General features: G+C 39.6%; 1 protein-coding gene across 1 annotated transcript in view; it reads left to right on the top strand.

Moving 5' to 3' along the window:
- The window catches only part of IL6ST (interleukin 6 cytokine family signal transducer), a 58,371-nt gene extending 37,486 nt beyond the window's left edge, over positions 1 to 20,885 (top strand). The window contains exons 8-16 of the mRNA XM_084629350.1: positions 911 to 993; positions 2,255 to 2,474; positions 10,357 to 10,533; positions 11,537 to 11,638; positions 13,343 to 13,489; positions 15,135 to 15,275; positions 16,071 to 16,167; positions 18,129 to 18,210; positions 19,086 to 20,885. Coding sequence (XP_084485476.1) covers positions 911 to 993; positions 2,255 to 2,474; positions 10,357 to 10,533; positions 11,537 to 11,638; positions 13,343 to 13,489; positions 15,135 to 15,275; positions 16,071 to 16,167; positions 18,129 to 18,210; positions 19,086 to 19,817 — 1,781 coding nt within the window. The 3' untranslated portion in view covers positions 19,818 to 20,885. The remainder of the gene's footprint in view (positions 1 to 910; positions 994 to 2,254; positions 2,475 to 10,356; positions 10,534 to 11,536; positions 11,639 to 13,342; positions 13,490 to 15,134; positions 15,276 to 16,070; positions 16,168 to 18,128; positions 18,211 to 19,085) is intronic.
- The last annotated feature ends 5,408 nt before the right edge of the window (positions 20,886 to 26,293 follow it).

The raw sequence follows: 26,293 nt of genomic DNA, 5'->3' as shown, positions 1-26,293 counted from the left end.
TGTTTCCTCTTGGTTTTCGTTCCACTCCACAAGAGAGGCGGAAAGTGGCCGTTGTTGAGCCTCTACCTTGATGTTCTTGGAACCTTGGATAAAACCATAAAATGCAGCAAAGCTGCCAAAAGTTGTAAATCATGACTGGTCTGTGGGTCTTTTTATTAATCACTTTGATTTTTATTTTAAAACATTCGTAGGTGAGATTTCAGATTCCAAGGAATACAACTGCCAGGAGAAATAGTAAACAAAGATAATAGTCATATTTCTGTAGCGATAGTAACCCCTGTGTGGAAGGTCTTTTAAAAGATTGAGCGCATTCTCCTGTCTTATACACCAGGAGGATACTGGCTCTACTCTAAGAAAGCTCATGGTATTATTCCAGTTAACAATCTCTTTTTTTCTTTTGGGGGGAGGGGTAAGATGAGTGAACTAATATCTTCTATTAAACCAACTTCTGTTTGCCAGAACTTGGGAATGGGTGACGAGGGGAATCATTTGATGATTATCTGTTCTGTTCATTCCCTCTGAAACACCTGGCATTGGCCACTGTCAGAAAATACTGAGCTACATGGACCATTGGTCTGACCCAGTATGGCCGTTGTTATGTTCTGTGGGTGAGAGAGACAAGCTTTCAAGTTTACACAGAACTCTTCTTCAGGTCACCCACCTTGTGTGTGTCTCATATCCTGGGACCAACATGCCTATAACAACACTATATACAATCTTTTATTTTTAAAGTATTTTTTTTGTATCTGTATGGAAGGGTTCCCAAGGAAATTCTAAAACACAGCATCATCTAGCTTGGATACACTTTTTTTAAAGAGATGCAGGAGACTAATGATATGCTAAAGTATTATGATTTAAAACCAATGAAAAAATAATCTGTATCCCTCTTAAATTTTTTTTTTCATATCAGAACCATCTAAGGGACCACCTCTGTGGAGGAAGATTGACATATCTCATTCTCCAAACTCCTGGACTGTGCATCTGATATGGAAGGTAAGTAGTAGTACAAATGATTACCTGATTGCACAAGTCTTTAAGGCACAATAGAAAAAGTTTATAGGCACGCTTTAAAATCAGATTTATTTTTTGTGTGTGTGTGGAAGTGAAACAGTTTCTTCATCTCTAACAAAACTTAAATATGTAATCAAAATAGTCCATGTTTTATGATGCTCTATTGCGTTCTCTACACTTACGTTGTGTAACAAAAATAGTTTTTCCATTAATATTTACATGTGCATTGGAGTGTGGATAGAAAAAATAGCTATCATCTGTCTTACTGTATTGGAACTAAGTTAAATGATGTAAATATTAGGTATAACCAGTGAACAGAGTATTCTTTTTAGTTCAGGCATATTCTGACTCCCCGCCCACAGACCATAATTTGCCTGCTTACTGGAGTCAGTTTCTGTAAAATACAAGCTTTCATTAAAAAAGAAAAGTATCACCTTCCCAGTGTTACCCATGTCATAGCCTGAAACAACTGTGAGAGGTGTTATTTGACCTTCTGAATGTAACTGGTACATAAACTAAAGACCATGGTGTCACCTACAATACTCTCATCTGCAAGAGATTATCTTTCTTATTTGGACTAATCAGTCCAAATTTGAGAAACCTGGGGACAAGGTAGACCCAGAGTTCTTCTTTTTAACACTCATCTGTTGCTAGCTCTGTCTGGAAAAAGAAGGTGGGAAAAGCTCTTCGGTTACTCCATTATCTTCTCTATGTCACAACTACCTAACATCTGCAAAGGGGGTGTGTTCACTAGTCTCAACAAGAGGATTTAGAACTGAAATTTGCTGATTCCTTATCTCTATTTAGAGAACATATGTGGTGATGAAGGAGAAGTGGGAGGGTGCTCAGATGCTGAGAAGAGGGAATATTACAAATAATGTAGAGACAGAAGTGTCTTTTTTCCTTCTTTCTGACTAATAATAATACCTAGCTCATATATAGTACATTTAATGAAAACCTATTTAATGTCATTTTGCATTCCAATTAAAGCCTGAGGCCCAATCATGCAAGCCTTTTTCACATGTGTAAGGATTTTTGGTGAGAGAGTGCTTTATGGGATTGGACTCTTGGTTTCTGTTGTCACACTTTTTTCATAATTGAGTAGAAATATCACATGCACACAGCAGAAGAAATCAAACTTTTTAAGACTAAGTAAAGAAATTAATCTTTATTTTTGAAAGGCACGGGTGATAGAGGTCAACATCAATAAAACATGAAATAAAACTAAACCACTTTTTAACAGGAATTGGATCGTTCTGAAGCCAATGGAATAATCTTGAGATATGAAGTGACTGTCAGAGCAAGACCATCTCTGTCACGTCCACCTGAAAAATACAGTGTTAATAGCACAAACCTGACTTTAAATTTAACAAATGGAACATATGATGTGACAGTAACTGCTCATAACAGGATTGGTGGATCTCCCCCATCAGTTTTGCTTATTCCAGCAAGTAACTCAAAAGGTTAGTTTCTTTCTTGATTTTTAAGAAATCAAATGTATTTGTAATTATACAATCAGGAAAGTCTGCCAAATAAGAATTCTCAAAAAAAAAAAAAAAAAAAAAAGTAACTCTCTTGAGATATTATTTTTAATGAGTTAACTTAAGTCTCATAATTGCAATAGAAAACTGAGGGTCTTCCAGAATTATTTCTTTGTATTTAAACTACCACTATATTTATAAACTGTGAGAATAAATGTGAACACTCCTTGTTATAGGTCTCTTCCAACTGGGGATTCTCTGTCTCTTTCACAGCATGGCCACATCTTGATTGACCACAAATCAGTCTCCCTTCCCCATAGTGATTGTGCAGACTACTTCCTGCATAACATCCCCTGTGCTAACTGTCATAATATTAAATTATTTGTGTATTTTTAGCCATATGTAATGTGATAAGCTTTTTGTTTTTAGTGGAAAAGTTTAACCCAAGGGTCAGCAACCTTTCAGAAGTAGTGTGCTGAGTCTTCATTTATTCACTCTAATTTAGGGTTTCATGTGCGAGTAATACATTTTAATGTTTTTAGAAGGTCTCTATAAGTCTATAATATATAACTAAACTATTGTTGAACGTAAAGTAAATAAGGTTTTTAAAATGTTTAAGAAACTTCATTTAAATTTAAGTTAAAATGCTTAGCCCCCCGGACCGGTGGCCAGGACCCAAGCAGTGTGAATGCCACTGAAAATCAGCTCGCATGCCGCAGGTTGCCTACCCCTGGTTTAACCCTTCCATTTCATCCTCCACTCCCATCCATGCTGTTACTCTTTCTCTGATCGCCTTTCCACATCATTCTGTGCTACCTGATCACCTTTTCTCTGTGTATGCTACCCAGGCATTTTGTAATCTAATCTCTCTGTGCTTCCCTTATTTCCTTCCATTTACTGGTCACGCCAGTACCTGTTCCCTCTCCTCTTAATGTATCGGAATGCCCCCTAATAAAGGTAGCATGGCTGGTTCCTCCTTTTTCCAACCATTGAGATCTCCAGACTCTTCTTTCTATAGAAGAGCCTGGATGTCACCTGTACAAGCAGCTAGAAATGTGGAGCCAGCATCATGTTACCTGCCAGTTCTCTCCACACCATCAGTAAGGTAAGGTGCAGTCTCTAGACCACTGTTTGAAAACCACTTCTTTAAATTAAAGGTAATGGTTTGAGCAAACTGAAAGGTAATGGTTGGAGCAAAACATCTGCGTTTTCTATTCTTCTGCTGCTGTTGTACAGCATTAGGGAAAAGGATCTGATTATCTTCCTCTGAAAGTCACACGAATATTAGCTCGGGTTCTTAGTGGAGGAGGGACATAAGGAAGAAAAATAATTTTCCCAACCTTGTGATCCTAGCTTTTTAGGAAAAAGACACTGCTGTCTCTGCATTATTTGTAATATTCCCTCTTCTCAACTACCTTATAACATGGGGTTACTTACTAGTTGATATTTGAAAAGTGCTTGTGAATATGGGGAAGTGCAGAATGCTAAATTGTGTTCTTATCCTACCAAGAAATTGCAGATTAATTTTGGTCTCTAATGAATGTTCAGAAAAACATTGATTTCTCAATGTCTTCTCTCATACGTCCATAGAATCGTAGAAATGTAGGACTGGAAGGGACCTTGATAGGTCATCTAGTCCAGTCCCCTGCACTGATGCAGGACTAAGTATTATCTAGATGAGTGGTTCTCAAATTTACTTGATTGGTTCTTTCTTTGTGTCTGTAGTTGTTTAACCTCCCCCTCCCACAAGTACTTGTCCTGCCACCCAGCTCTGAAGGCAGAATGCAGAGCAGTGGCTGCTGACCAGGCGCCCAGCTCAGAAGGCAGCGCCGCACCAGCAGCAGCCCAGAAGTAAGGGTGGGAGTGTGAAAAGTGATATCACTTTTCACAGCAGATTTAGCACCCCGTTGTCACCTTTACTTCTATGCTGCTGCTGCTGCCCTGGGGCTGACAGCCAGAGCCCCGCCACCTCCAGCTTGAGGGATTGGGCAGGAGAAGGAAGGAGAGCCCTCCTGAGCCTGGGTTGCCTCCTTTGAGGGAATGTGGGAGGGAGAAGGAGAGCCCAGCAGGGCTCCAGGTGTGCACAGCCCTTCTGCAGGAGCCCCAGCCACTCGGGCCTAATGGCCAGAGCTCTTTTAAAAAAAAAAAAAAAAGCCACACACACCTTGACACATTCCCACACCTGCCTTTGGAGGCCTGCCCCATTGTTTGAGAACCTCTGATCTCGATCATCTCAGGCAGCTATTTGTCTAACCTGTTCTTTAAAACCTCCAATGACAGAGATTCCACAACCTCAGTAGGGAATTTGTTCCAGTGCTTAACTACCCTTATAGATAGGCAGTTTTTCTTAATGTTTAATCTAAATCTCCCTTGCTGCAATTTAAGCCCATTACTGCTTGTTCTGGCCTCATTGGATAAGGAAAACAATTTACCACCCTCCTCTTTTCAAATATGTAAAAGGTCATTATAGACTGTTATCGTGTCCCCCTCACACTTCCCTTTCTGACTAAAGAAACACAGTTTTTTCAATCTTTCCTCAAAGCTCATGTTTTCTAGACTTTTAATCACTTTAATCACTCTCCTGTGGACTTTCTCCAATTAGTCTACATTTTTCCCAAAGTGTGGTGTCCAGAATTGGACACAGTACCCCAGTTGAGGGTGTATCTGTGCTGAGCTGAGTGGAAGAACTACTTCTCAAATCTTGCTTACAACACCCCAGCTAATGCATCCCAGAATGATGTTTGCTTTTATTGCAACAGTATTACATTGTTGACTCATATTTAGTTTGTGATCCACTATAACCCTCAGATCCTTTTCCGCAGTACTGATTCCATATGCAGTCATTTCCCATTTTCTGTCTGTACAGTTGATTATTGTTAGGGGGCTTATTCCTTCACCCACTTACTTCCCTGGTCCTTCTCACATGAACAGAGAGCAACAATACCCGAAGTCCAAAGGTGCAAACAATTCGATGTTTATTGGGGTGAACTTCCAGCAAGCATGATTCCAGTTTCCTTCCTTAGTATCCTCCTTCCCAGCTCTGACACCACAGAGCCTTACACCTGTGTCCCTGTTCCGATTCCTGCCCTTAGCCAAGCATGATTCCAACTTCCTTACTCCCATTCCCTGTTCCCATTTCCCCCTTTAGCAAAACATGATTCCAATTTTCTTACCCCCGTTCCCTGTTCCCATCTCCCCCTTTAGCAAAACATGATTCCAATTTTCTTACCCCCATTCCCTGTTCCCATCTCACACACCCACATGCCCACCCCCACCCACACCCCGTCACTTCCTCATTGACTACAGATTATATAGTAAAACTTGAGTTCTGCTTAGCTATACCTTAACCAATCATTTTCCTGAAATTTAACTAACCAATCCTAACATATTGTAACATGATTATGTAACCAATTATATCCCACCACCTCAATTAGTTTACACCCAGCAAAATTAATTATACAGCAGACAGGAACAATCACAGAACCAGACAGAGATTATACAGACAAACAACAGCAAAGTGGGAACTATAATGACAAAACAATACAGAAGTGAGGATTTCACATCCCAGCTATTGATAAGTGAGTTCTTGCCAGACAGGATGCTATCAAACTAAGTTTCCTTTTACATTTTCTAGGCACTTCCCTTTCTCTGGAGGTGATAGGAATACAATCCTGTCCTGATAGTGCCTAACAGCCCAATAGCACCTTATTTCAATGTGACTAGTTTGGAATGTGAGGATGTGACCGTTCGCTTCCCAGCTTATGGCTGCCTCTGCTGCTTAGCCAAAGGCCTTAGCCTAAGAACAGGGCCTCAGACTGTCACAGTAAGAGAAGGCCCTTACACCAGCAGACAGTGATTTTGATTCTTTCTTTTATACCTCTATCACTAGCCAAGTGATAAGAATACACCTAAATTCTTAGAGTATAGGCCTTTACAGACAGGCCTGAATATCTATATCCTAACAATTATGCCTTCCTAAATGTAGTACTTTGCCTTTGTCCTTATTGAATTTCATCTTATTTATTTAGACCATTTCTCCAGTTTGTCAAGATCATTTTAAATTCTAATCTTCTCCTCCAGAGCTCTTGCTACCCCTATCTTGGTATCATCTGCAAACTTTATAACTGTACTCTCTGTGCCATTATCCAAATCATTTATGAAGATATTGAACAGAACTAGACCTAGGAAGATCCCTGTGGGGCCCCATTTGATATGCCCTTCGAGCTTGACTGTGAACCATTGATACTATTCTGTGTATGCTTTTCTAACCAGTTTTGCATTCACCCTATAGAAGGTTCATCTAGGCTATATTTCCCTAGTTTGCTCATGAGAAGGTCTTGTGAGGCGGTATCAAAAGCCTTATCCAAAGTCAAGATACATCACACCTATTGCTTCCCCATATCCACAAGGCTTGTTACCCTGTCAAAGAAAGCTATTTGCTTGATTTGACACAATTTGTTCTTGACCAATCCATGTCGACTGATACTTAATCACGTTATTATCTTCTAGGTACTTACAAATTGTTTGATTATTTGCTCCATTATCTTTCTGAGTACTAAAGTTAAGCAGATAGGTCCATAATTTCCTGGGTTGTCCTTATTCCCCTTTTTATAGATAGGTACTGTATTTGTCCTTTTCCAGTCCTTTAGGATCTCTCCACTCCATGAGTTGTCAAAGATAATTACTAGTGGCTCAAACATCTCTTCAGCCAGTTCCTTAAGATGTATTTAGTATTCCTCTAAGATGTATTTAGTCCAGACCTGCTAACTTGGACATGTAACTTGTCTAAGTAATTCTTAACTTGTTCTTTCCCTGTTTTTTAAGCCTCCGTTTCTACCCTATTTACCCTGATGTTCACTGTGTTAGTCATCTGATCAATTTGGTGAAAACTGAAGCAAAAAAGGCATGTAACACTTTGACCATTGCTGCGTTTTCTGTTATCTTCTCCTCCTCATTGAGTAATTTACCTGGAGTCCTGCATCTTCCTCCTGCTTCTAGTGTATTTGTAAAATGTTTTCTTCTTACCATTTTTGTCCCTAGCTAGTTTAATCTCTTTTTTTTTGCCTTGGCCTTTCTAATTTTGTTCGTATATGCTTGTTTTTTATTATATTCATCCTTTGTGATTTGATCTAGTTTCCACTTTTTGTACAACTTCTTTGAGTTTCAGGTCATTGAAGATATCCTGGTTAAACCAGGGTGGTCTCTTGCCATACTTCCTAAGCATCAGGATAGCTTGCTCTTGTGCCCTTAATAAAGTCTCTCTGCCCACTCTCCTGAGCCTTTTTTTCCCCCATTTTAGACTTGCTTCCCACGGGATCTTATCTCTCAGTTCTGAGTTCTGCTAAAGTTTGCCTTCTTGAAATACCATTATCTTTATTTCTGCTGTTTTCCCTCCTATCATTCCTTAGAATAACAGATTCTTTCATTTCATGATCATTTTCACTCAAGCTGCCTTCTGCCTTCAAATTCTCAACCAGTTCCTCCCTATTTATCAGAATCAAATCTAGAACAGTCTCTCCTCTGGTTGCTTTCTCCATCTTCTGTAATAAAAAGTTGTCTCCAAAAAGTGTATTCCAAGAACTTGATAATCTGTGCCCTACTGTATTATTTTCCCTACAGATGTCTGGGTAGTTGAAGTCCCCCATCACCACCAAGTCCTGTGCTTTGAATGGTTTTGTTAGTTTAAAAACCACCTCTTCTTTCTGGTTAAGTGGTCTATAGTAGACCTCTACTATGACATCAGCCTTGTTTTTTACCCCTTTTATCCTTAGGTGGAGACTTTCAACAGGTCTGACTCCCACTTCTATCTCAATCTTAGTGCAAGTGTATACATCTTTGATATACAAGGCAACACCTCCTCCCTTCATTCCCTGCCTGTCCTTTCTGAACAAGCTATACCTTTTTATACCAATATTCCAGTCATGTAAATTGACCCACCAAGTCTCTGTGATGCCACTTATGTCATAATTGTGATTATTCACTAGTATTTCTAGTTCTTCCTGCTGATTCTCCATACTACTTGCATTAGTATACAGACGTCTAAGATGTTAATTAGATTTCCTCTCTCTATTCCCTCTTCTCTCTCCCTTGTCCCTGCTGTGATTGCCCATGTTCCTGCCAGATTCCGACCCTACCCCCAAGTGTCCATGTTCTGGACTTACCTGTTGGCTTTTGTCTCCTGCCCCTGTCAAACCTAGTTTAAAGCCCACCTTATTAGGTTAGCCAGTCTGTATCCGAAGATACTCTTCCCTTTCCTTAGCACGTAGAACCCCATCTCTGCTCAGCAGTCCTCCTTAGAACAGCATCCCACGACCAACGAAGCTGAAGCCCTCCTGGCAACACCATCCACACAGCCATGCATTCAACTCCAGGATGTCTTTGCCTGGGTCCCTACCTTTGGCTGGAAGGATCAATGAGAACACCACCTGCACCCCCCAGCTCCCTCACCCTCATTCCCAGAACCCTGTAGTCGTTTCTGATCTTCTCAGGATCATACCTTGCAGTATCATTAGTGCCCACTTGAATGAGCTGGACAGGGTAATGTAGGGCCACATGATCCTCTGCAATCCTTCTGTAATGTTTCAGATATGGGCCCCTGCCAGAACATCTCCTGGGATGCCAGGTCAGATGGCTGATGAATGCCTCCATCTCCCTTTGAAAGGGAATCACAGACCCACCACCCTTCATTTCCTCTGGGGAGTGATGGCCACGATCCTTCCAGCCTGGTTCATACATAGCTTCTCCTCCTTCACCTTTTGGGGGAGACTTTGTTGCCAGGGCACCATACCAATTTTTCACTCTATGGATGGTGGGCTGGGAGCAGAAGTGGAGCGCTGCCTGCTGTTAGAAGTAGCCAATAGCCAGGTTCCTCCCTGTGAAGGAGCTGTTTCCTCCTCCCTTGGTGGTGATACTGCAGTCCTCTCCAGCTGGATTGCTTTCTCAACCATGGAGGTCTCCATATGCATATTTTCAATGAATTCCTCATGTGCACAGATGCTCCTCAGCCTAGCCACCATTTCCTGTAGCTCTCCTATCTGCCTCCTAAGAGAGTCTACCAGTAGGCACGTCTCTCACTAGATGGTCTCCTCAGCCTGTGAGGAGACCAGGAAATGCAAGCCACAGTCTCTGCAAATCCATACCAGGACCTGGGTAGAGGAATCCATTGTTGGATTCTTTGTCTGGACAGAGGTGCAGGTGGAGGAGTCAGGAGCAGTGTTGGTATTAGCAATGTGTGCCTTTTCAAACCATGGTGATTTTATTTTTTCTTCCTCTCAAACTCCCCTGTCTGCACCCCCCTGTTCACTAGCTCCCCTTGGTCGCTTAGCATCTGGCTTTTAAGCCCATCTCTCCTAGGTCAACCGACCCCTCTCATTAACACACAAGAGAAGGGTGATCAGGGTAACACACAAGGATCAAAGGACAGGAGGCTAGAGCCTTAATAGTGAACAGTCAGCTAGCAGCTTAGTAGGCCTCTCGCTCCTACTCCCACATAGTCTTCCCAAATACAAAATCACCAACAGACTACACTGTAAGCTTTAAGCAAGCCAAAAGAAAAACCAAACAGACAAACAAGCTCACTCACCCCCAAGAGTTAGTGCTTGCTCCTTCTTCAGGAGGGGATTTCCTTTTCTCCCTCTCCCCTGTTTGCTGCTCCCTGTTCATATGTTACAGAATTGCATCAAAATGGCTTTCTATACCCACTAAACCTTTCTCATGTTGAAATTTTGATGGTTTAATTTACTTTAGAGCAAGAGTAACTATGATTCCACAGAATAGCAAGTTCAGGTGCGTTTGTGCTAGGAGAGAGCTATCTAATGAAGATGTTCTGTATTAATGGAATCTCATTCCTTTTTTCTCATTCTAGCTTCTGTGAAAGATATTAAAGCATATCCCAAAGATGGCAAGCTTTGGGTAGAGTGGACGGCTCCTGACAATAGTGTTGTTAAATATGTGATTGAATGGTGCATGGTGTCTGACAGCTCGGACTGCACCACAGAATGGCAGCAGGAACTTGGTACTTCTCAAGGCACATTTTTAAAAGGTATATTTAGCAAACAATATCATATTTAAAAATATTGTACCTATTATTATAGACCTTTCAAGACCTTTCAAACCCAATAAGGTTTCTAGAATAGTCAAAACCTATCATCCTTCATACATTTTGGAAGTTTTCAGTGGCTCTTTTGCAACAGACTCACTTTGTGAATAAAAAGGATCTGGAAGAAATGCATACTCTTATAAAACAGAGAGCTAACCAGTAAGAAATAGAAAATGTGCTGAATTGTAAACAGCATGCTGCCGCTGGTGGCTAATGCTCAGTGGGTATCTGCTACAGGACATAAGTGCCAGGTGGATCTTTTGCAGGCATTTAAACTGCTGAAAAACCTCAATTTTTTTTTTAAAACAAGTTAAAAATTACCACATGATAATATGAATGTTGGTATAATCTTGTGTACTGGCAACTCAGAATAAAACTGCGTATAAATCCTTGGGTTTGAAACAATTCAAGAAGGGAACTGTAGCTTTGAAAGGCACACCATCAGATTAAGACTTGACAAAAAAACAATGTTATATTATCTGGTATTATTAAATAACGAAAGAACTTTAAAATCTAATTTGTCCACTGTCTGTTCTCGTTGTTTTACTCTGGCAATTCAGTTCGCTTGGACAGTGAAACTAGACTTGGTATCCAGACTTGGTATCACCTCCAGGTTCTCAGTGATAGCACAATCCTTGTACAGCAGCACAATCCTGTACACAACAATTGCAGGGAAATAGCTTGTGCTTCTTTTTATAAATTCATTGAAATACATTTTGTTTCATTAACTTTAAAATTTTGGACCTGAACTATCTAATTGATCCTCTAACTAGTCTCTTTTTGAATGATTGATGGGCAATACTTCAGAAAAAGAAATTCAACTGTGTTTCCAGGTGTAAGGTACATTGATAAACTGTTTAGCAAAACTGAAGTAAAAGAACTAAATATTTCATTTTAACTGAAATCTTTACTAAAACAATGTTTTTTCTTATAATTTTTGAATTAGGAGATATAAAGCCATTCAAGTGTTATTTGATAACTGTTTATCCATTGTATACTAATGGTCAAGGAAATGGACAATCTACAAAGGCATATCTTCAGCAAAGCAGTAAGTACAAAATACACATCTTATTTCAATTGACCTTTCTTGCTAACATAATATAGTCATAGAAGTGGGAGAGAGACCGACTAGGTCATGTCGCCCATCTCCATGCACATGCAGCAGTTTCCCCTATTGTACACTTCTTATATTAATGGCTTTATCCCGTCTGTAATTTTCAAATGACTTTGCTGCCTTCCTTGGGGAAACAGTTCCCCTGTCTTTAATATCAGGAGGTATTTCCTGATATTCAGCTTAAACTTTCCCTTTCTTAACTTCATTCCAGTGTTTCTTGTAATACCCACACATTGCCCTAAAAGGTTTTCCTCAGCATTTCCACTCTTCATGTTGTACTCCCATTATTCCTTAGGCAAGTTACATTGTCTCATTCATTATACATCATTCTCTCCAGTTTCCTAATAATTTTGGTGATCTGAATCTGAGCTCCCTTCAATTTATCGATATCTTTCTAGTAATAAGGTGTCCAGAACGAAAAGCAGTATTCCCACTAGAGCTGTATAGAGGGGGGCTTTCACGTGCTTGCTGCGTGACATACCTTTGCATATACAACTATCAATTGCATTGATCTTCTTCCTTGGCACATCAGTGGTAAATTCATGTCCAAACTTGTCTATTATTGGTCCTAAACCTATCAGCTTCCCATATTTTTCTCTCCCCCGTTAATCCCTGTATGGATTTTTGGATCACTCTTTCACAGATATTAGTTTGCACTTGTCCACAGTGAATGCTTTCTACCCACGTTTCTGTTCTTATCTCTAGATCCTTGTGGTTTCTTTCACCATTTCTCTTTACTTGCAACTAATAGCAATAGTCTTCAAATTTCATTAAAGCATTTACCACCTCCTAGAACTTTAAAGATGATAAATAAAATCTCTCCTAGCAGATCCTTTTGATACTTCACACATTCGTGCATCAGATGAACTCAGATTTGTGTGAAGTGTGGTTAAACAGAAGACATTATACTTTTTCCATGCTTATTTGAATTGAGTGTAAAACTTCATGAGACATTATCAACAAATGTTTTATTACTGAAGTACAAATATCAGCCATTTTCCTTGTACCCATTCCATAACAAAAAAGGTACTAAGTTTCTTTGGCAAGATCTACTTGTGTTTAAATTGTCTCAGAAGTTAAGTGAGACAATTCCCATTCTCCCCTCTTCCACCCCATATTTTTAGTGTGTTGTTTTTTGCAAAGGATAGAAGTTAAAATTATTATGCTGCTATTGCCAAGATCTTTCCTCTTTAATTTTGTTTTAAGATTAGTATTATCCTTGCATCTATCAAACATCTGGTACTTCCCCGATCTTCTAAAGTTCATCAGTTGAACAAAGTTTCTATACCAATCCACTTTGTCTGGATCCACTGATTTGTTTGTGTTTTACATTTTCCAAGTAATCCCTTACTTGCTTTTTATAAGAATTATGTTAAGGTATTACTCATGTCCTAATTGTTCAAAATGTGTTGCTTTATTTTTCATGTAGAAGTCAGATTTTTAGAGGAATTTGCTGTACAAATATTTTTGTATTTTCTGGAAGTGAAATAACTGACTTTGCAGATAACATCTTCAAGATATTATTCCACTAAAATGTTTGAGCATGGTTTTATGTAGAGTTAAAATGTGTTGTGTATTAACATGCTGCTTTTCCTAACAGGACTATAATGTACTCTTAATTGTGGTCTCCTTTTATAGTGCCTGAAAAAGGACCCACTGTTCAGACAAAAAAAGTAGGAAAAGCTGAAGCCGTTTTAGTATGGAAACCTCTTGCAGTGGATGAGCAAAATGGGTTTATCAGATATTACACTATATTATACAGAACTATCAGTGGCAATGAAACAGGTAACAAAGGCCAGATAATACCAGTTTTTAGTATTAAAATGTATTTCTTTGAATATTAACTTTCTGAAATATTGAGTTACTGACTACTGCACAAAGCAAGATAGAGAATTTTTTTTTTTTTTTTAAAGCGAGAAACCTTTTACAGAGAGAAAGTATACTTGATTCTGCATTGGATCCCCTGTAGCTTAGTTACATTTGAGAGCAGAAGTGTCCCTGATAAGAGTACCAAGTGTCTGGTTCAGAACATGTCATACAATGAGATTTAAGGAGCTCAATTTATTTAGTTTATCAAAGAAGATTGAGTGGTGACTTGATCCTAGTCTTTATTGTCTACATGTGGAAAAGACCTTTGGTACTAGAGAGCTATTTTATCCAGCAGACAAAGGTACAACAAAACTAAACACATTCAACGTGAAAATAAGTGCACACTTAACAGTAAGGATAATTAACCCTTGGAACAAAAGTGGTTTCTCCGTTGCCTTGAAGTCTTTAAATCATAACTGTATGTATTTCTAAAAGAAATGCTCTTGTTCAATCACAGATTATTGGGCTTTATACAGGAATTTCTAGGTAAGATTCGGTGGCATGTATTAAGCAGGAGGTCCCACTAAATGATCAGATAGCCTTAAAATCTATTAAATGGAGAGGGGTCAGTCACTATAGACCTACACTTGTTTAAATGTCTATTGAACCTTATGACATATAGGTAATTAGAAGACTTGTTATCCACAACATCACTACTAACCTCTCCAATTCTGTCTCATGATCTCTTTTATAGCTACTTATTATTAAGGCTGTGATTTAGTCACAGCAGTCACGGATTCCGTGACTTCTTCCGCTTCAGCTGTCAGCAGCTGAAGTCAGGGCTAGTGGCGGGACTGTGCACCCCTGTCCTGCAACTGGGGCTGGATGGCTGGAACCAAGACCCTGCAGGGTTGTGTGCCCCTGTCCAGCAGCTGCAGTCAGCTGCGGAGAGGGAGCTGTGCACTCCCTGTGGCTGCGCCCGCAGCTTCTACAAGGAGCTGCTGCTGGGACAGTGTGCCCCTGTCCTGCAGCTGCAACAGGGGCCGTGTATCCCCCTCGCAGCTTCCAAGGGCCATGCGCTCCTCCCACCCCTGTCCTGCAGCTGCGGCCAGCTCTGGAGCAGGGGCTGTGCTCCCTGCTGCGACTGCTGTATCTGGGACTGTCAGTTCCCCCTCCCCCACATGAAACCCCATTCCTCCCCCCTACTTAGTCCTGCGCCGGTTATTTTTAGTAAAGTCACGGACAGGTCACGGGCTCCGTGAATTTTTGTTTATTGCCCGTGACTTGTCCGTAACTTCTACTAAAAATAACTGTGACAAAATCTTAGCCTTACTTATTACATATTTTAATTTCTTTTCAGTGCCTTTACGGAAGATAAGATTTAATGATGGGAGTTAGGCATTTAGGCATACACACTTTTGCATGTGGAATATAGAAAATAATTTCAGTAATTTTTGTCTTTGAGTCCATTTTCAATACTATGGAAGAGTGTAACTTCCCATTAAATTATGTCTTGAGTACTTTGTTCCCGTACATATATATATAGTAGTGTTTTAGTCTAACATGTTTGTGGATATTAAACAGGTTGTACCAGATAACTGTATAAACCTTTCTCTTCTAGCTGTGAATGTGGACCCTTCCAAAACAGAATATACCCTCTCCTCCTTATCCAGTGACACTTTATACATGGTGAAGATGGAGGCACATACAGACGAAGGAGGCACAAGTGGTCCTGTATTTACATTTACTACACAAAAGTTTGGTAAGAAGTGATCAGATAAAATGTATAGGGACTCATTTTAAAACGGATTAGTCATGCAGTTGCTCTCTTATTTTATGCAAACAATTTTTGTTTCTTCTAGTAATGCCTAAGGCCCCAAACCTATACAGCTTCTTTGTACAATGAGTTCTACAGAAATATAGTAAAGGGCATTCTTCCCTAAATGTTCTGTGTTCGTAATTTAAAATAATATGTAACAAATGGGGTGCTGAGAAGGGGAGAGGATCACATAAGAGTAATGCAGGTATTTTTTTTTATAGACTAGCTGTGTGCACAGTTTTGTAGGTATAGTGTCGTTTTCTATTGCAGGCAGATGGTTGGATCTGTGACTTAAATGTCAAGTACTGCTTTCTTAGGTGCTTTAAATATGTTATGAACTCTTCTAAACTGCAATTGAAGATTCTCCCCAAATATCACAGACTCACTTCACTGCTATATTGCTCTAGGTTCCTATAATGAGAAGGTGCTAAAAGTGGGATTTCTTTGTTACCCCTACTCATGTAAGTTCATAGTTCTTGTAAAGTATGCAGGGATGATACAATAAGCAAAATTAGCTAAGAATGTTGGCTATAAAAAGACTCACTGAGACTTTAAAGATAACAAAACAGATCATATTTCAGTTCAATTCTACTAGGGTATAATCTTGTAAGCTTTATGGCTCATGACAAGACAACACTGTATGTACTAGTCTGTTTTTTCCTTTTGGAATGATTGTCAGAGAAAGTTCTGCTGAGCACCTTTTCCAAAAACTAAAGTTGCTTTTTTTCCCTTTTTTAGGAAAAGGAGAAATAGAAGCCATAGTTGTACCTGTGTGTCTGGCATTCCTGTTGTCCATCCTTCTGGGAGTATTGTTCTGCTTTAACAAACGGGACTTGTAAGTACATATAGCATGTATTTCTATCACATTTTACTATATGTGAGCATGACAGTAATATTTCACTGTAATTTACGTATCATGGGCCTGAGTCTCATCTCTCACTGATTTATATCTGTGAGAAACTCCTTTGAAGTAAGTAAAGCTGCACCATATTAAAACAGGTTTGGGAGGAGGGCAGGAATTGGTTCCGTGTTCCTCTTCGAGATATGGAGACTTTTGCTATAACAACGCTGTAACAATACTTCAAAGAGCTCTTTTTAAAACGATTGTTCAAGCCTATTAACTGAATGTGATAGGAAATTCTTGCTTTTCCTTGCTAGTTCTTGATTTTCAGTATAAACTGAAATTTTTGATTGCCTGAGTTTCATATAGTTAATACACCATTAAGGAATTCTTTACATCCCACCAAAAAAACCTATTTTTCACAGTCTGTGTAATAAAATGAGTTAAATAACGTAAGGCAGCTTTTTTTGAATGGGGAGGCAAAGGCACCACACCACTAGAAGATGTCTCCCTCTCTCTTCATTGTAGCTTTTTCTGTCCTGTCTTTTATCTCTTTCAAAAACTCTGCTCCAAGTAGTAGCTGCTGGGATAGACACTGATTTTCTGAGTTCCCTGGGGGTGCTTGACTCCCCATCCAATTCCAGGCCCCACCCCGCTCCCACCCCACCTCTTCATGCCCTGTTCTGCCCCCTCTCTCAAGCACACCCCGCCCTCATTTCGCCTCTTTCTGCCCCCATTCCTCCCTCTCCCCCCCCCAGCGCCTCCTGCCTGCTGCTGAACAGCTGATCCTTGGTGGGCGGGAGGCGCTGCGGGTAAGGGAGAGGAGCTGATCAGTGGAGCCTGCCAGTGGGTGCTGAGCACCCACTTTTTTTTTTTTCCTGTGGGTGCTCCAGCCCCAGAGCACCCGCAGAGTCAGCGCCTATGGCTGCTGGCACGTTGCCTTTGGCTGGGGAAATATATAAACTGTCTCTATGCCTGGTCACTTGGCTAAAGAGTACCCTGCAGATATCCCCAACAAAATTAAATGTTCATAATGGGGATCTACCAATCTACCTTTACTTGTCCCTCCTAGAGCTGCCTCTCAATGGGCCTTAGCTGAAAGACTATCTGGCAATGCCTGTTAACTAAAACTATTTACTTGTCAGGGCATATTCTCTTCCCTTTCTTTAGCAAAGAGGTTTAAACAGCTAGGAGCAGCCATCACATTGTATTCTATAACTGTTTTAATATTTGATGGTCTTTACAAATTACTGGGTTTTGATAGCTGGTTATGTTTAAGGAGCTTGTCGCTATTTCATCAGGAAAAATGTCATGAACCAGTTTCAGTTGGATTGTCTTTAAATGTGTGTGCATTTTTTCTATATTTTTTTCTATTTATTTATATTTTTAATTGCAAAGTCTGTCTAGACATTTGTGACGCTCCTCACCATGGCATCAGAGCATCTCTGTCCGCATGGTCCATATATGTGTTCTAAAAAAAAGAAAAGAGAAAAAAACAGAGCCAAAGATATTTACTTTTTCCAGTATATTGAGTAATGCTCATCCAGTGAGTTTTAACTGTCACTTTGTGCCTTCAAAAGTGCTATAGATTTATTTTATGACCTCTCCCAAACCCCCTACTATTCTGTTTTGCTTTTATTTCATCTTATTTTATGTGGGTTGGGGAGCCCCGAATAGAAATGTCACAAAACTAGGCTATAAAGCCAATCTTCTCAACTTGCCGTGAAATGAAGTGGCAGTGAGCATGAAGCATTCTAGGTATGACTTTGCAAATGAGCACATCAGACGTCAAATGTGACAGGACAAAATCGGCATCTGTAACACTTCTGTCAAATATTTTAAAAGACCAGTAATTGTACATTAAGAATATAAAGCACAACTGTAACCATGTTTGCAAGTTTTGAGGGTTCAAGAAATGTATTTTCCGTTCTTTTTTTTTTTTCATCCTCTTGTAGAATTAAAAAGCATATCTGGCCTAATGTTCCTGATCCTTCCAAAAGTAACATTGCTCAGTGGTCCCCTCAAACTCCAACTAAGGTAAGAGTGAATCTTTATGATAGTACATAAAAGACCTTAAGAATAAACTGACCAGTAGGAGCCCTCTAAATGGATATTCAAAGAGAACTTGGATTTTCAACCTGTTAATCCTGAGATATAGGAGGAAAATTTTATTTGAGTACCATCAATGTGTTCGGCATTAGGCAGATACGGTCCCTGTCACAAGGAGCTCACAACCTAAATTGGTTTCTGTTAATATGGGGCTAATTTTAAGTTTCGTAGGTTTAAGGTTCAGGGCTTGATTCTTCTCTCACTTCCCCAAATGTGTAAATCATGAGCAACTATGTGGAAATCAATAGAATTGTTAGAGAGTTGAGAATTGGAAATATAATGAAATATAAATACAAAGAGAGGGGTACAGCAGATATTCCCATCTGTATGTGGAGTTGGCAACAAGCTGGCATGCTACACAGTATTTTAGTGTGTAGTGGAGGAGGGGAAGGAGGGGGAATTCTGATCAAGAAACCAGGACAAACTCTAATGAAAATTCCTATGAGATATTTAATATGCAGGTAGAGGAGATAGCATTTCTGTTGTAAGGCGTTAATCTGAAATAATTCTGCAGGATGTAATGCATGGTGCTCAGTTTATTCTCAGTATCACAGAAAATTAAGGGTTTGGGTAGACCCTTCATGAAACTCTGGCTCCAGGGAGTCTGTGTACTTAAGACTTTGATACTTGGAAACGTAAACCACATTTTCCATCTTATGGCAAATACTCAAGAGGAACTGCCAAATTCTGCAGTGAGCAGAGCCTGTGGTAGTCTCAAAGTGCATAAAGAATAGAAAGTGAGACACCGTGACTCTTTTTCCCTCATAGGCAACACCTAACTTCTTTTTTTTCTTTTCTTTCAGCATAATTTTAGTTCCAAAGATCAGATGTATCCAGAAGGCAGCTTTACTGATGTAAGCGTGGTTGAAATAGAAGCAGATGACAAGAAGTCATTTTCAGAGCAAGATCTAAAACCCTTCAACTTGCTTAAAAAGGAAAAAAATACTTCAGAGGGGCATAGCAGTGGTATTGGAGGATCCTCATGCATGTCTTCTCCTAGGCAAAGTGTTTCTGACAGTGATGAGAGTGAATCTGCTCAAAACACTTCAAGCACTGTACAGTATTCAACTGTAGTACTCAATGGCTACAGAGACCAAATTCCTTCTGTTCAAGTCTTTTCAAGGTCGGAATCCACCCAGCCGCTGCTAGATTCAGAAGAGAAGCCAGAAGATAACCCAGGAGGAGGTGAAAGTGCAACTCCAAGGCAGCAGTATTTCAAACAAAATAGTAGTCAGGATGAAACCAGTACAGATGGGTCACATTTTGAAAGAGCAAAGCAAGTTACTCCTCCAATAAACGAGGAGGATCTTGTTGGACTTACACAACTACAGATATCAGATCACAGTTCACAGCCGTGTGGCTCTGGGCAAGAGAAAAATAAACCTGAATCTGCTTTGGCAGATGTATTAAGCCCAAGTACTGAGGGACAGATTCTGAGACTGGAAACGATGGGGATAAACACAGCAACAGTTGATGAGGTACCAAAAAGTTACATGCCACAAACTGTAAGGCAAGGGGGCTATATGCCCCAGTGAAAGGAGAGAGACTGGCTCTGTTAGGCCTTCACTAGTGCCTGATCCATTTCTTTTTCCCCTGTGTTTCTGATGAGTTAAGCTAAGTATTTTTATCTGATTTCAGATAAAAATATTCAGATTCATTTAGTGAAGAGAATTTGATGGAGGGTACATGAGTACTATATTTCATTGGGATATTTCCAGTCCAGAATTACTGGAGGTCCTCCTATAAGCACTACATAGATTCTCTTATTTGTCTGAATAATTGAACAGGCCTTTGTGCTGCCTTGCAGTTTGTTTGTCTTTGTAATGTCACATTTAAACTCGATGGATTGAAAGTAGCAAGTTTTATTTTGTTGCATAGGCGAAGGGGCATCTAAGAGAAAAATACGAGGAGCCTTCTGGCTGTGCATGATATCAAGATGCCTACTTTGGATAAGCTTGATTTAGACCAGAGTTTGTTCCTCCAAAGGGAAAAAATGAAAGTACAGTATTCTATATTTTTAAAAAGTTATCCAGTGACCAAACAATTTCGGCCCACCTTCATCCCTGACTAACTCTGTTGACTTCAGCGGAGATACAGAAGGGGTGAATTTGGCCAATATTTGTAATGCAATAGCATCAGACTAATGTCTCAAAGTATTTTAGGCCTCATATAAAGAACTGTAAAACAAAGGACTGAAGTACTTGTCACAAATTGCAATCAAAATGCTATCACTGTTTAACTCCCTATGAATGCTAGTGTAGTCATCAGTATTCTGCCCCCCCCCATATATATATATATATATATATATATACACACTCATCCGTATATAGAAACTAGACATAAAAACTACCGACCTTGTAATCTGAGCCAAATGCCTGGCAATTAAAGTTTCATATTTAGCATTAAAAACTTTGAAGGAAAATGTAGGTAAGAAAAACTCCCCTGTAGGCGAATTGAAGTGTTTATTTAAAAATGAATATCTGTTTATCTCAAATCACTGACTAACCATACCATATATCTTTGTTTTAGAATTTGCCCATTTACCATACAAGGTTTGGGCAGGGAAAGGCAAGAAGTAATAAAATGTAATATTCTAAAATGAATTAGCATGTGTAGGTTTAGCTTTTACAAATGGTTTAGAAAAAAAGTACTACTTCCTTTTTGCTGTGCTGCCAATACTGGGATTCTACGCTGTCCTTGCTACAGTGTAATGAGCTCACTGAAACCAAAAGTGGCATAAGGAAAACCATACCTTGCTGTCGCAAGTAAGGCTGATACTTCGAGAAAAATCTAGAACCGTGAACTTGGAAGTTAACAGGTAAAAACATCCTTCCATTTTTCATTATGAGCCTGTAAGCAAAATATCTAGATCCTGCTGCTACAATTCTTGACACCTACCTCTTTTCTATTCTTCTCCTTTCCAATTCTCTCATCCTAGAGAGGATACAGTTCCTGAAGACAACAATCCTTGATATCCTTTCTTATAGATCTTGTTACTCTGATAAAGAATTTTTTTTTAATTTTTCCCAGGTGCCATCCGATGAGCTTTACAACATTATCTTCTTGTAACTATATCTGAACCTAGTCCATTTAGTTTTTCAGTCTGGTATTAATAAGTCATGCTCGTCTCTAAATCTTTGATTCTCAGGTAATTCAGAAACACTACAGGCTGTGTTTGGAAAAATAAAACCTCATTTCATATTTAACAAAATAATTATTTTTTCACAAGATCTCTGTACATAAAGATTCATCTTCCTGTAGGTCCTCAAATGCAGTGGTTCCCAACTGTGGCCCGTATACCACTGGTCTGCGGAGTACTTGCTGGTGGGATGTGGAGAGCTATAGTTTTAACTTTGCTCATCTCCATCTGCTAACTCACGTTGAAGGGCAAGTTTAAATTTACCTAACTCTCCATGTAAGTAGTTGCTATCATTGCCACAGAGAAGTTACACAGTAATGTTAATGAGAGTGTTGACATGGTCCCTGAGACTCTCTTTAAGATGCATTCCACACTGTGGAAACTTTAAGAACATCTGTACTAGGATATCTGGAAAACCTTTTGTTTTATTCATTTAGTGCTGCAAAATTCCTTATCCTACTGACATGTTTCTCTCAGTAATAATGTATCATATCTTTGGTACCCAGAAATGTAAGGGTTGCAGTATTGGTGTTGCAGCACACTCTGGTTTTGTTTTTCAGAAACTCCTCCATAGCATTTCAGTTGGGTGGTCTGCCCATCTTGAATTTTTTTTCTGGGGACGAGGACCCAACAGCATCCAACAAGCCTTTAGAGCTCCCCAGATGATGTAAATCTGCAATATGAATCATAGTACTCCAAAGGCCAAACTGTACCCCTTTACTAGAATACATCTTTGTAGCACATAAATTAGAATTTAGGAACTAAATTCTTCTTCATCTGGTATGTGTAGAAGAATTGCCCATTTCAAAGGGTCCTGTGAAGCTTGCAATTGAAGTTGTATATTCTGTTTTGAGGGTTTCCCTAGGTAAAGTACATGTTGGCCAAAAAGATGGATCAGACGAACCCTGAAAGTATGTGTGTTAAGAGCCTCAGCATCCACATTCTCAGCATCCTTTGTGCTCTTGTCCCATTAACTTATACTGAGACTTAACCAATTAGGTTGCTGGTTTCTGACTTTCAACAAACACTAGTGTTTAGGTTTCAGAGTAGCAGCCGTGTTAGTCTGTGTTCGCAAAAGAAAAGGAGGACTTGTGGCACCTTAGAGACTAACAAGCTTTAAGCTTATGCTCAAATAAATTTGTTAGTCTCTAAGGTGCCACAAGTCCTCCTTTTCTTTTTACTAGCGTTTAGAGACCTGAGTGTCTTCAGATACAGTTTTAGGAGCTCTTTCCTCAAGCCAGTGATACAGGCTCTTTATTTCATAGCACATAGTGTTTTTGAAGGATGAGAGTGGATGACTATTTACTCTTAACATTGCAATCATGCTCTGATTTATGTAAATGGAAGCCATTTCAGACTCATTGTTTTAAATCCCAGATCACCTCCTGCCAAAATTAAATGTAATCTCAGAAGAAAAGAGAATCCCATTTTTAAGAGGAGCACCCAGCAATGATAGTTCTGAACTAGTACTAGTGGTATCTTATATTCAGCATTACTACAGATTAATAGTAGTTGTCTTGCTATTGTGTGAAAGGCACACACACACCCCGCCTCCAGGAACAAAGCTCTGTGTTTCTCATTACTATATAAATTTCAGTATTTAGACTGATGCAGAAGATAGAAATAAAAGGAAAAGGTAGTAAATCCACATCTATGTAGATGTACTCATAAAATTCACAACAGGTAAAAGTAATGAGCAGTTACAGCCTGTTCATGACATTTTTGTCTGTGCCAAAATTATACACTGTGCAGTGTTCAGCTTTTGACCTGAAATAGTTAACTTTAGTTTTGTACTTTTAAGTCTGGAAAATACCCTTACACTTAATTTTATATTGGACACTGTATCTTGCAAGCAGTTTTTTAAATGTGGATGTGCATTAACAGTCTACCTAGTCTTCTGACTATTACTATACACCACAAAGGCAGACTTTTTTTTTTATTATGGTGCACTTCAAGAAAAAATAAAGGCATTATTAAAATAAAACTACACTTAACACTGACATTGCTGTGTGCCCATTTTGATTAATTGCCTAGACTGGCATGCCTCAGATGGGAAAGTAGAAATCTTGTAAAGTATGTTATTTGTTCAACAGCAGGGAACATGGAGAGTTAAGAATAAGCATCTTTTGTGCACCAGCACACTTCGAATGTCTGCGTGATGCAAATTAGCTAGTTGCTTGTCTCTTTATTCCTACAACTATAAATGTTTTTTTAATACCATACTTAACCATGGCTTGGTAATATTCTGTCCGGCTGCAGCTGGGATCTGTTGGAGATCCTTTATGTCTAAATAGTCAGCCCAGACAAAGCCCCAGTCCTTGGCAGTGGCCAAGGATTGCAAGGCATAGCCTGGGGGCAGCAGAGCAGAAGTGACTTTAAGCCACCTTTGTGTTCCTCAGAATTGGGCTGGCTGTGCACCATGCTAGGTGCCTGGCTTAAGTTACAGCAGCCTGAGGATCACACTAAGGTTGATTGTCAGGGGTGGCTGGGACATTGGAGTGTGTGTCTGGGGATTCCTTATTTTGGCATTTGGGAGAGGGTTGGCACGGGGTGATTATATGAGTTATTCAGCACCAGGGGACCCCACTGCAGCTTGCGTGGAAGTGAGTCTCCTATGGCTGGGTTTAGAATCCTTCTGCACCAGCAGCACAGCTGAGGATTGAAACCTAAATCAGCCTTTTAGTGTGTGAATATCATGTGCCTGCTGCTGCAAGCCCTCTTGTTGACTTCAGTAGTAGCTGTCATGCAGCTCTTTGGGGGTACAGAGCCCTAATCATTGTCTGTGTTCTTATATCATTCACATCATTGCAGTGCTTGAACCCTGTTGACTCAACCGAAAATAGTTTCCCAAGCTGTTTATGGTCCATGGAGACCTGACTGAACATGGGATGCTCTTCCTTGTTTCTAGTTATTTAATTGCATTAAAAAAGGCTAAAGTAAATTTCCTGATATTATTTTTCCATATAATCAGTTGCTACCATTGGGACTGTCTGTCATGTGAACCCCCATTCCTCCCAATCTCTTTGCTAAAATGTGCTCCCTCCTAACGGGCAAACATTTTGACAGCCTTGTCTTAACCATTTACGTCTAACTTTACTACTGCACCAAAAGTAAATTTGACACTAAAAATGCTGCTATTTCAGTTTTCTGTGACTGTCACAGGGATCGGCAGCCTTTGGCCCGCACCCACGCCACTTCCTGCAGCCCCCATCGGCCTGGAGAGGCGAACCGCAGCCAGTGGGAGCCGTGATCAGCCGAACCTGCGGGCGCTGCAGGTAAACAAACCGTCCCAGCCAGCCAGCAGATTTCCCTGACGGGCCGCGTACCAAAGGTTGCCGATCCCTGGGCTATAATAGGCTTGCAATTCATTTTAAATATAACAAAATGCATTGCTGAAGTCTCTATTTTAGGCATCATCCCATTTCAATTAAGGGCCAAGCAGAAACTTAACATTTTCTCATAAACTTGGTTCATGAAACAGAAAACTGCACTTTGTGGAGTGTGGGGGAGGGGTGAGAAGAGTTTTTGAAGCCAGGGACTCATGAGACTCTTGATTCATAAATCTTGGTTATGGACTCAAAAAAATAAAGTAAGGGAAAAGGTGAAGCTATTGTTCTACCAGCCTATTCTCAATATTTGCTTCCTCATTTATCATTGATTTTGCACACTAAACCATTCTTTAAGGGAAAGCAAGGAGTCTCCATTTTCATTGTATTGAATCTAATCTAAAAGTAATTTCAACATGTCTGTTCTTGAGAAGCTGATACTTTGTGAGGGCCCAATCTGAATGGGTGCTGAGCCTCATCTCCTGTTGACTTTAGCGTCCGCAGTTGCCAGCACAGCAGAGAGCTCCTCAGCATGGAGCCCTTAGCAATTTCACATTTGCTTTAAAGAGATCTTTGCAAGTAAGGAATGCAATAAAAGCGTCAATACTTTAGAAACACATTTCTTCTGCAATGGATTTAATATAAGTAGATAACACTAGAGCTGTGATAACGATAATGAGTAGAACAGTTTGACTTCCATCTTGTTTTATGGACTTAGATGTCTTCCAGGCAGTGCATTACCTGTAATGGTTACATTTCTTTGTTGACAATTACAAACTTACTGGCTGGCTTTTAAAGCAGTAAATGAGCAGCCTCTGCTATTTTGTTTCAGATCACACCTCTTTTTTGTCTTTTCCATGTCAAAACTTATTCCTTAAGGGGACACTATCAAAGTGCAAGTTAGTGGGGAGGTTTTCTTTTTTGTTTTAAGTAGTAACAGGTGCTACACCTACCCCTTAAAACTTTGCAGTCACATTTTCCTAATTATAAAATATTTTCCTGAATGTGTGAAAAAATGCAATAAAAGGGGAAACTGTGAACCTGAGGATGCAAAGTATTTTTTTTCCCACTCTAGTGCTCTTCATTGTTCCAAATCAAACGATTTTTTAAAGGTTATTCCTTTTAGCATGTTGTCTGCCCTCTGACAGGTAGATAGGAAGGGAGTGCATTTCAAATCTAGGTGTGAAAGCACACGCACAATACTTGTGCTTCTCTATACTCAGTGCAGTAAAAATGTAGCCTAAAATATTGATATGGCAATGAGTTACTAAGTAACAAACGGGCTGTAATATTTTCTTATTGGGTTCCAGAGGCAAGACTACTAAATTTTAAATACTGGTGGGTGATTATATAGGCATCTAGACAACCTCAGGCATAGGCCACAGACGCTTTCTTGTTAATGAAAATGTCCAACACAATTTCAAGACCTCTGTAACATTTGACAGTGAATGTAAATACCAAATGGAGTTTAATACTGTTTATATATTCAGAGTAATTATGGCTTGCAAAACTAATATTGATTTTGTATGCCAGCTCTCAATAATTC

Source organism: Lepidochelys olivacea (assembly GCF_965140295.1).
Source record: "Lepidochelys olivacea isolate rLepOli2 genome assembly, chromosome: 5".
In the NCBI taxonomy this organism is placed as follows: domain Eukaryota; kingdom Metazoa; phylum Chordata; order Testudines; family Cheloniidae; genus Lepidochelys; species Lepidochelys olivacea.
The sequence above is the reverse complement of the archived record's forward strand: the minus strand, read 5'-3'. Positions and strand labels throughout refer to the sequence as shown.